Genomic DNA, 10,523 nt, shown 5'->3' on the forward strand with positions numbered 1-10,523 from the left:
CTGACAAGCTTGGATAGATGCTTTGTTGTGGTTTTAAGAGCTGATGAGCTGCCAGCTTTAAACGGGAAGCAGAGATAAATGTGACGTGACGGAACAGAACAGAAAGAAGATAACAAAACACAGCTGACAAAGTGACACTGCAAGATCAATGTGATTAAAAGAGAAGAAGATAAAGAGAATGAGAAGCGAGGAAGTAGGATAAGAAGCTCTGAAGCTGAAGGGACAGATGGAGTGAAAAAATGAACAAGGGATTTAGGTGGAATAAGTGCACACAGTGGGAGAGTAGAATGGGATGTGAGGATGTAACACTTAAATGTGATGTTCTATTGATCCTCGTGGGAACTGATATGCCCACAAATCCCCTGACCTCAAGACCCTTTTTTTCCAGCTGAATTAAATTAGTTTCTGTATGCCATGCCAAAACGACAAAGGTTTTACAGCTAAAGAGGAAGTAAAGAACTTCCTTAAATATGGTTCTTTACATAGTGAGAAAGGAAAATTTGACTGCTGACTGGAGCACAGAGGCCACGTGGTGACATCTAACTTTGTTCCTTCAGTCACTGTTAAAGTCAAATAAGTCTTCCAGCTGTTTTTGAGGAGGCTTTATGGAAGGCTGAGTAATGTGACCCAGGCTAATGTCTTTGTGCTCCCTGACTGTCACACTCAGCAATGAGTCTTCTGCTTGTTATAAACGGCCCCTGCAGGACTTTAAGTGCTAAACCAGGAAGAGGCTCAAAACAAACAAATGTTTTGTTGATGCTGTTATGGATGAGCCACAGATTTAAATGAAAATTTTTGAGTGATAATCCCTGAAAATCTGCTTTAATCTGTGTGTGTTAGTAGTATTTTAGTGTGAAGTACAATCTCCCCATGCCGGCTCTCTGTCTCTCAGACAATGACCCCCGGCAGCCCCTGAAAAACAAAAAAAAACAGCGGTTAAACCAGTCAGTTCAGAACACTTATTCAGCTATGCTTACATGGTGCCTGCTGATTAAAAATATGTCATTTAATTATGATATTACTATTAATTCAAATAGAGAATAACAAAAGTGTTTCCCGTGGTGGTTATGGCAAAAGTCCAGCTAAAATAGAAAACATTGCCAGAATATGGCCCTTCAATGTTTATGCAACTTTTAGAGTTTTATCGAGCACGAAGGTGTGTATTTGGCCCCAAAGTCATTCTGCACAGAAAGAATCGCCTGAAAAGACCCTCGACAAACTGCGTACAGGTATATGAAGCTGATTTTACTCTTTAATGTCCCGCTCTACCATTTGGTCGAGCTGATGTGAGTATGCAAAGAGGAATCTCCTGTTACTTTTTCAAATTTTGATACTTTTACAGTTAAGTGAGATCTCATCCGTTTAATTTATACAACACTGATTTTTGATTACAGCAAAAAGGAGATTGAGAAATGCAAAGAAATGCATTTCCTTTAGCTTTTTTTCAAGGTGCAGATGTTTAAGGTTTTAAGGCAAATTGTGATTAAACATTGACTTGATTTGTTTTTTTAATTGACAAATCAAAACTGTTTGTTCATTCCTCTCTTTGCATGTTCCCTGCTGTGAGGGGAACTTTAACTTTTTTCAGAAGCATCAACTTTGATCTCGACAGGAACCGAAGTTCTATTTTTCAGATTAAGTTGAAGCGAGGGACCAGCTTAATCTTTCTGAACATTATTAACACTTTATGCGATTATCTGAGCAGAACTCTTTTAAAAAGTGGATATTACTCTTTATGGTGGGCTTTGTGATCAGAATTGAAAAAAAACTCTCGTCCAAATTTAGCTGATATTACAAATATTTAATTTTAGAATAAAAATGGTCATTATTTCCTCAACAGAACCTGAATTCTTGTTGATCGCATCGACAGGAATATTAGATTTTAAAAACTACACACATTATTTCCCTCAGTTAAAACAGTCACAAGTCACATCGAAAGGTAGTTTATGAACATCTCAGCTTTTTAGTCTATGTGCAACTAAACAGTCTCATAAAAGGCATGCATAATCAGTGCATTATCCAGGAATTCATCATGACAAGCTCTTCAGTTTAAGAAATGATGAAAAGGAATCAACTCAATGACATTTATCAGTTATCACAGTACTTGATTATTCCTCCATTGTCTGACAAGCAACTTAATCTCCACTTATTTAAGGACGAGTGACACGTGCCTTCCTAAGAGTAACTACTGTCGTAAAACGATATATATTCACCCGTCACTTCTTGTCGTTTTCTGACCCCACAATCTGCCTTATTTAAGAGCCTTTAACCAAAATGCTTCTTAAGAACTTACATGTAGTTGCTCCATCTTGAACACTCTACGTCACCACGGTCTTCCTCTGTATCCCGTCTGTCAACAGTTTTCATCATTCAGGATGCGCATCGGCGGTCCTTACCTCTCCAGCCGCACTCTCCCCTGTAATCCTCCCAGCCAATAGACGGATGGAGATGTGAACTGATGGAGCGACTGAGCGCCTGCCCACACACCAATCTACTCTGTTTTCTGTCTTTCTTGGGAATTTATGTCACATACCCATCCTGAATCATGTAATCCCTCTAAGTCCATCTGTTACTGTAGTGCCCCCTCGCTTCCTTTCTGCCCATTTTCAGAGGTGGTTCCCTCTCAGCCTCCCGCCAGCCTTCGTCACCAGTTTAAGTTGCGCTCCATGAAAACGCTCTCTTTGTATTTGACCTGATCCCTAATCATCACAGCAAGATGATGGAAACCAAACTGTGGACCAACTCTTTTATGGACGTTGGCTTGTGCTTATAATCAATCATGGCATCATTTCTAATCAATCACAACCGTCGAGGAGAGTTAACCGTTTCTTGCTGTATGTGAAATGTTATGCCAAAAAAACAGAGAGAAAGAAACCAAGAGAAAAAAAAAAGGTGGAGAAATCTTTATTTGTTCACAATAATTTATTTACAGTGTATGTACATAATACGTCATAGCAAAAGAGAAAAAACAATAACAAATGTTTAAAGGTACAAATTCAAGAGGGATTTCATTACACATCAAGATGTACACAGCAGTTAACCCCAGGCTTGACATTTACAATAATGTAGAACCAGCTTCCCATCACTGCTGAAACACTGGAGGAGAGACAAAGAGGGAGAGGAAAAGAGATCAAAACAAATGTTTCGTGTGCGTTCTGTGCAGTCCAAAGTTACAGCCTGCAAATTGATCTTAACTGATGGTGATGAAGACAATAATAATAATACTAAAAAAGAAGAAGATATTTCAACTATATTTCGCAGTCTTACTCATCAGGGGACTGGTCAGTGGTCATGGATTTGGTTTTTTTGTCATATGAACCTTTCCTCTTATTGCTCCCTCTGCTGGTCAACTCATGCATGCTGAACCTACAGGTGGATGACAACCTGCCACAGCCGCTGATTTAACATTTCATGGCAGGCCAACAGACCATTCCAATATAATAAGGGTGGCAATAAAGTGTTCATTTACCGGCGTCTGTTTCATCTCAAATTCTATATCTAAAAAAATGTCTTCTGCAGGATACATCATTAGGATTTAAACAGATATTTTAAACAGTCCAGTTCCCATCTAACAGCCTGAGTGCTGCTTGCAGTTAAAGCAGGGAGAGCTGACTGCCCGTGTTATTAGGACAATATTGATAGATGGGCTCGACTGGTCTCACAGAAAGCAGCCATAATGTTAGTATTCTCAAAAATGTCTTAATTGATACCCGTAATTTCTGTGCAGACTGAAATTTTTGAAATTATATATATTTAAAATATGCATGCTGCAAAATTTTTCCTATTATTCAGTCATTTTGAACGAAAATAGAAATTTTTTTTTAGCTTGAGGAAAAGTTAAATCAAGGCAAACCACACTTAAAATAAACACAAAACAGCACATAAACTTACATCAAAGAGGACCCCTACTTCTTGGTCTGGTGATGGTGCAAATGACTGGTTAACATAGATGAACTGAAAACCAACAAAAGCAGATACAGCGAGGAGTTACTTTTGTTCTTTGTTTTTCCCTCCTAATCTTATTCCAGATATACTTTGAGGAGGTCAAGCACCATTTCATCCTTACCAGTTGTTCACCGTCATCGAGCTTGAGGAAACGAGAAATGAACTGAGCGAGGGACTGCACCGTCCTCCCCCGGTCCACAGCCCACTTCTTTGTTTTCATTATGGGAGTGTCTCCCACCGCCTTCAGCAGCACATCGACTGGGAAAACAGAGGAAACAAAAGTGAAAGCAGCCGCTGCAGCACAAAGTGATCCAGGCAGATCTGAACTTGAACCGCTCAGTGGAATTTCTGACTATGTGCTTCTGGAAAGCACTCGTGTGTGACTTCAATACCACAGCAAGAGGACAAACAGTGTAACAGTGTTTCTTCTCTTAATGTTAGAAAGAACACTGTCGAAGTATTACAACAGCAATCAGTGCTGTTGGGACAGGAGAAATGACATGCTAAACCTGAGTTTTTGCCTATTGTATCATTATAGCTTTTGGCTTGTATTTTAATCATTTCAACCTCCAGGTGGGGGCTGCTGGGTAGTGTGACGGTTTGTGCTGTTGCCTGAAGACAAGGAAGTTCCTGATTTCAATCTCAGCTGTGTCCTTTCGGTGTAGAATTTGCATGTTCTCCCCGTGCACGTGTGGATCTCTACAGCTACTTCAGCTTCTTCCCGCATACCGAAAAATACGTATGTTAGGTTAACTGGTTCTTCTAAATGAGCAATTAATTGACTGTGAATGTGCATGTTTTTTTGTCTTTTGTGTTTGGACCATGAGGGAAAAAGCAGATGTAGAAAATGGATGCATGTATCAAAAGTGTCCCATGGAGTATTATTTCCTTAATATTGGTACAACCACAAACTGTCAAGTGTACAGTCCTTACATGAAAAATTCCTCTATTATCAGCTTAATGAGCTTTGGGATCATCTTTTGGTCAACACCAGCCAGCCTGATGAGGGTCAAGCAGTTAAAAGCCTGGCTACAACCGTTAACTCCGATGGTTTATAAGTCATGCTGAAAACATGTTGTTGTCATCTCTTTTATATCATTAAATACCGTAGTCATCTCTTAAGAGTAGCCAATAAGGCACATAACTGCTGAGACCTAAATGAACATCTGTAGTGTGTTAGCATCATCTCGTTTCTCTTATTGTTTCTTTTAAAAACTGTACCAACTAAATATCTGTCAACAGGTAACTGGAAAAAGAACTTATGAATGAATGAGAAATCAAAAGGTTTTAGAGTTACTTAACAGAACTTAGAGGATAACAGCATGTCCAAGAGAGAAAGAAGATTTGTAAGCATACACATACATAATGAAATTGGTTCCGAAGCAGCACTGAAAAGATTGTCTGCGCTGCAGATACGTCTGCATAACACTTTGCTTTACCCGCCTAATTAAAGTAGATTGTCTCTAATCGGCATTTTATAAGTCTGATTAATCTTCTAAATGGTTGATTTGTCTGTACTGGACATGATGTGCAACAATCAGCATACAGAGGTTAGATATGTGAATATAATAAACAAACAGCTGGATGAAGATTACATTATATTGTTGAATATATGTTGAGTCTTGCTTGTCTATGGGTTTGATGGATTTTAACCAACTTTAAGCATGTAAATGATTAAGTTCTTTAGCATAGTGGGATTTAACATATCTCTGTACTCCTAATAACAGGCCGCATGAACTGGACTTTTGCAATATTTCACGTGTCATATGTTTACAGGTATATATCTGTATGTGTATATAGTGTACAATAATACCCCCTCAGCTGGTTGATACCAGCATTTGTAGATAGTGTATTATATTCTTTTGTTTTCTTATTCTCTGCTATGTCTTTTTTAATTACTATGTTCCAGTGTTGTGGGCTTTTTTTTTTTATTATTATTATTATTCAATTTTATTCTATTGCTACTGTAACATTTGAAATTTCCTCTTGTGGGACAAATACATGTCCACCTAATGTGGAATAAGTAATTGGAAGCCAGTCTTAAATGAGGTCTCCCATAACTAAAGACTAAAAAGATCAAATAAAATAAAAAAAAAACAAACGTGTATGAATCGCCACCACTTGAAACAGGATGCTTCCTGTGTGATCGTTTTAAACACACTGTAACTGAATATTTAATTTATCATCCTTATATTGGCGATAATAAAGATGTTTTTGACATAACTGTAGAATATATTTGACCCTAACCCATCCACTGCCGCGGTAAACCGACTCAAAGTAAAATATAGCACACATAACAGTGTATGTTGCCTTCATAATAATTAGCAATAGCTTTAGCTGTTTTCCAAAACTTGTGCTATCACGTGTTAATAAGTTCCATTCCTATTGGCTAAAAAGAAAAAAGCATTCATTTTATTGGCCAAAATTACTATCACTCACTTTTACCGTCACACAACAGGAAGCGTCTCCTTTAGCTTTCGCAAAAGTACTCAAAAACAAACAACTATTATTCACTACTGTCACACAAATGCTGATATATTTAATTAACTTACTTTTTTTCTTCTCCTCGTTAGCTGCGGAGTCGTCTAACGGTGGCTGTGGCTCCTGTTTCTGCGTTTCTGTTGGGGACTCAGCATTGTCAGACATCTTCAGATGACCACTGAGTTACTTTATGGTTAACACCCACCAAGCTAGCAGGTTGATTATGGCAAAAAAGGCTACCTGCTATTGGCTAAAATACATATCAATTTCAATGACGCGTAATGCTATTGGTCAATATGCTCTTAGGAAGGCGGTACTTATCGTTGAACGCTTGGCAGCTGAACTTCTGGCTGGGTCCTTGCTACTTGCGAGGTTAGTTTTTATTTTGACATCGGATTATATTCGCAAATACTGTGATTGTTTTATTATTTTTTAATTATTTATTCTGGTTTTCGTTGATCATTCAATTTATATTATTATATGTCGTTTTTGTGAAGTTTTAAATACGATCATTCTTTCTCACTCACGTGTAAAAAGGTAAATATTCTGCTGGTTTCCAAAAATACAGGAGGCGTCACATGGGAAATAATACTTTAACCTGGCAGTTGAACTTTCTACAGTCTCCTTGAACCTTTCACCCATTCCGTTTGCTTACATTTGGACAGTCACACGACAACAGTAAGTCACATTTCGTTTGATAAACAGTAAGTCATATTTCTTCTGTTCGCTCTGCAGCTGTTTCCGTGTCGCTTCATACTTTAGTGTTTTGCACTGATGCTATTTGGTCTCATTGTGATGAATACATTGCAACACCAAACAGAGGGCGCCTCTTTCAGCTCTAAAATGCACAATCATATACAAGAAGTTTTTAATTGATTTCCCATGTCAAAGTTATGTCAGTTATTTCCAGATAATACCCATAAAGGGCTCCAAGTGGCTGCATTTCAAACATTCACAGCTTGACAGTTGACCTTGAGTTTTTCCAATGATTGTGAAACAAAAATGTTACAGAAGTTGTATCTGAGCTGAATTAGTTATTTGCCATCTCACTTTTGCAGTGGCAAACATTGGCAGGCTCTCCACCAAGGATGCCGTACTCTTCCTGTGCGACATGCAGGAGAAGTTCAGACCCAACATCTTCCAGTTCCCCAACATCGTCAGCAATGCAGCCAGACTTCTCCAGGTTGGTCCTACCCACAATCTTAACCACCAAGTTTCAATTATTGGTACAGTCTGAATTAAACCCCCCTGCTCTCTCGCCTCCCTCTCAAAGGCTAGCCGTGTTTTGGGCATCCCAGCAATCCTGACAGAGCAGTACCCTAAAGGTTTGGGACCCACCGTACCGGAGCTGGGAGCTTCGGACCTGAAAGCTCACCCTAAGACCTCATTCACCATGATGATCGAAGAGGTGGAGAAGGAGCTGCAGGCCCTGGGGAACCCAAAACAAGCTATTCTGTGTGGAATAGAGGCACACGCCTGTATCGCAGTAGGAGCACACGATTGTTGTTACTTTGTATTTTATCTGCTACTGAGCAGTTAAAGATAGGAAATGGCAAAAGATGAGTTTGAGGATGATAATAATGTTATTTGCAATTACGATGTTGTTGGTATGTAATTAAAAAATGCTATTTGTTATTGTCTTTTTTTAAAGAATCATTGAAAAAGCCTTCCTCCTGCTGATCTCTGCTTCTTGTCTCTTGCTCAGTGTACAACATTTGATCTGCTTGAGAAAGGAATAGAGATCCACATTGTGGCTGATGCTGTTTCATCCAGAAGGTATCTGTTTATAGTACAATTGGCTTTCTGATACAGCAGGATGTCACCCTTGGGGAAACCGTATATGTGTTTATTTTCTGCAAATCTTCTCTCCTCAGCCAGACGGATCGCTTGTTTGCTCTGTCCCGACTGAAGCAGAGTGGAGCTTTCCTCACCACAACAGAGGCTGTCCTGCTGCAGCTGGTTCAAGACGCCAAACACCCCAACTTCAAGGAGGTGCTTACTGCAACTACTCTGTTGCTCTGCCTATTCACGTCTGTCTCAATGTGTTATGAATATACGTGTGTTTTCCTAAAAGTACAAAGAAAGTACAGACTCCGGGGAACGAATGCATAATCGGGGTGTACACACAACAACCATGCGTACGCTTTTTCCTTTACACAAACAGGCGTTTATTGAAGGAAGAATGTGGGCACCTCTCGCACTCTTCAGACCATGCGTGCACACATTTCTTGAAGCATTTAACCCTGATATGGGTGAGTGGTTTTTGGAAAATAAAGGCTAGAAAATGTAGTATTAAACAAACAATAAAGTTTCACTACAACTGTGTAGAACATCCAGGGTGTATCCTGCCTTATTCCCAGTGGCAGCTGGGATAAACTCCAGGCCCCCCCTCCATTTTAAAGGGATATATTTATTTCATAATGAGTGCCGTCACTAACTGCAGCTATTTGTCACGGTTGCCTGTAATGGCCAAGGAAAATGTTGCCTATGAGGCAAAAAAAGAAAAAGTACTGAAAGTTTATTCTTATTTTCTGTAGAAAAAAAATTAAAAAAGTGTTCAGGTGTTGCCTTTGGTTTCGAAGGGCTGAGTATGAACACAGCCACCATACCATGCGCCATCTGTGCGTTAGGGTCTCCAAGGTGATCACCACACAACCCCGTGTACTGTGTGTGTGTTCATCTGTTGCACATAAAGCAGGGGTTTCAAATACAGTTTTGGCTTCTTGTCTGTAGCTTTTTTTTGGCTCTGCAGGATTCTTTGTTCTGAATTTACAGGGCTGAACGCTTCTGTTACTTTTTTCCATCCCAGTTTTTTTTATCCTGCAGAAACAGACTGACTTTTCTCTACTTCACTGATGTGTGTTTCAGTTTTACATTTGCTTGCTTTTAATGTCACTCCTTTTTAGCTGTGGTGTAAACTTTGTTTGTATGTGCAAATGAATAATGTTACTGGACATCAGGTTTTTGATGTGCATGTAGTTTTTTTTATTTATAAAAGGGAACCATTGGTACGTACTGCGTTATAAATCAGTCAAGAAAAAAAAACGTATGTGTACACATAGTTTAGTGCCCCAGCTCATAGTTTTACAAAGATACAGCTTTTTATCGCTCAACTGTGGGACTTTGGACATTACAGCTCAGTACTTTTCATACATGCTGCACTCTTAGTTTTTGTTTTTCTTTTACAAATGTGATACATGCTATTCCTTATGGTTTTCTTACTGGCTTCTGGGGTTTTTACGCCTTTGCCTATTTGGATCCCACCGGATATCAACAAGCATGAGTAGTTCAAATTTCACCCAAATGATCTGGGTCATTAGTACGATTTCAGTCAAACTGACGTGATTACGTGTCATTTTTCAAGACAAAATCTTAAAAAAAATAAGATAAAATTCTAAGAGCATGAAAGTGCACTGACTGATTTCATTATGGAAGTGATCGGAACCAGCTGTAGACTATCTAAGTCCTAGGTCTTCTATTTTCCTGTCTGAAAATACCAATGTTGATTTTTTTTTAATAACTATATGTGAGTAACAAAGATCATAACTTTGTTGGCAGATCCAGAAGCTTATGAGCCAGCCGTCCCCTGACACCGGCCTCCTCAACTTCTTCAGCGCCCTGTAGAGACGTCATTTTCTGTCATTGTGTTCCACTGTACAGAACTGTAAAGGACGACAAGACAATAAAGCAACTCTGTTACCGTACTTTAATTTTGTGTCTGAATCAAATTTTTGAGCCATGTGTGTGAGGGCTCAGACCCTCTAGGTCAGGGGTGTCAAACTGGTCCGTGAAAGGGCCGTGTGGGTGCAGGTTTTTGTTACAACCCTGCGACAGCACAGCTGACTTGTTTCATTCAATCAACTGCACTGAAGGTCTTACCAGTTCAGTTGATTGAAGGAAACAAGTCAGCTGTGCTGTCGCAGGGTTGTAACAAAAACCTGCACCCACACGGCCCTTTCATGGACCAGTTTGACACCCCTGCTCTAGGTGTAAAGTTCAAAGGGTTTCTCTGCAATGAGAACCTGGTCTGAGGAGGTGGGGCCAGCTCCCAGAGGCGGGTGCAAAGTGTGATGTCACTCAGGGGCGGAGTGAGTGAC

At 39.5% G+C, this 10,523-nt stretch overlaps 2 protein-coding genes across 2 annotated transcripts; one reads left to right on the plus strand and one right to left on the minus strand.

The window, feature by feature from the left end:
• Positions 1-2,888: 2,888 nt before the first annotated feature.
• atg12 (ATG12 autophagy related 12 homolog (S. cerevisiae)) lies at positions 2,889-6,627 on the minus strand. The gene is made up of 4 exons (XM_075465718.1): positions 6,498-6,627; positions 4,067-4,203; positions 3,892-3,954; positions 2,889-3,096 (listed from the first exon to the last, which is right to left on the minus strand). Exons 1-4 carry the CDS (start codon positions 6,589-6,591, stop codon positions 3,037-3,039), a joined length of 354 nt encoding a protein of 117 aa, XP_075321833.1. The 5' UTR covers positions 6,592-6,627; the 3' UTR covers positions 2,889-3,036.
• A 105-nt stretch (positions 6,628-6,732) lies between these two features.
• isoc2 (isochorismatase domain containing 2) lies at positions 6,733-10,136 on the plus strand. The gene is made up of 7 exons (XM_075465716.1): positions 6,733-6,798; positions 6,995-7,104; positions 7,485-7,609; positions 7,700-7,912; positions 8,132-8,202; positions 8,301-8,418; positions 9,985-10,136. Coding segments are annotated over exons 2-7 (594 nt in total). The 5' UTR covers positions 6,733-6,798; positions 6,995-7,103; the 3' UTR covers positions 10,051-10,136.
• Positions 10,137-10,523: the final 387 nt, after the last annotated feature.

Source organism: Odontesthes bonariensis, chromosome 5 (genome assembly GCF_027942865.1).
Source record: "Odontesthes bonariensis isolate fOdoBon6 chromosome 5, fOdoBon6.hap1, whole genome shotgun sequence".
Lineage (NCBI taxonomy): Eukaryota > Metazoa > Chordata > Actinopteri > Atheriniformes > Atherinopsidae > Odontesthes > Odontesthes bonariensis.

Excerpts from the sequence above, each read along its gene's own strand:
- atg12 (XM_075465718.1), bottom strand. The coding sequence starts at position 6,591 with ATGTCTGACAATGCTGAGTCCCCAACAGAAACGCAGAAACAGGAGCCA. Across the intron at positions 4,204-6,497 it reads TAACGAGGAGAAGAAAAAAA|TCGATGTGCTGCTGAAGGCG; the intron begins GTAAGTTAATTA and ends CTGTTTTCCCAG. Across the intron at positions 3,955-4,066 it reads TCGATGACGGTGAACAACTG|TTCATCTATGTTAACCAGTC; the intron begins GTAAGGATGAAA and ends GTTGGTTTTCAG.
- isoc2 (XM_075465716.1), top strand. Across the intron at positions 8,203-8,300 it reads GATGCTGTTTCATCCAGAAG|CCAGACGGATCGCTTGTTTG; the intron begins GTATCTGTTTAT and ends TTCTCTCCTCAG. Across the intron at positions 8,419-9,984 it reads AACACCCCAACTTCAAGGAG|ATCCAGAAGCTTATGAGCCA; the intron begins GTGCTTACTGCA and ends CTTTGTTGGCAG.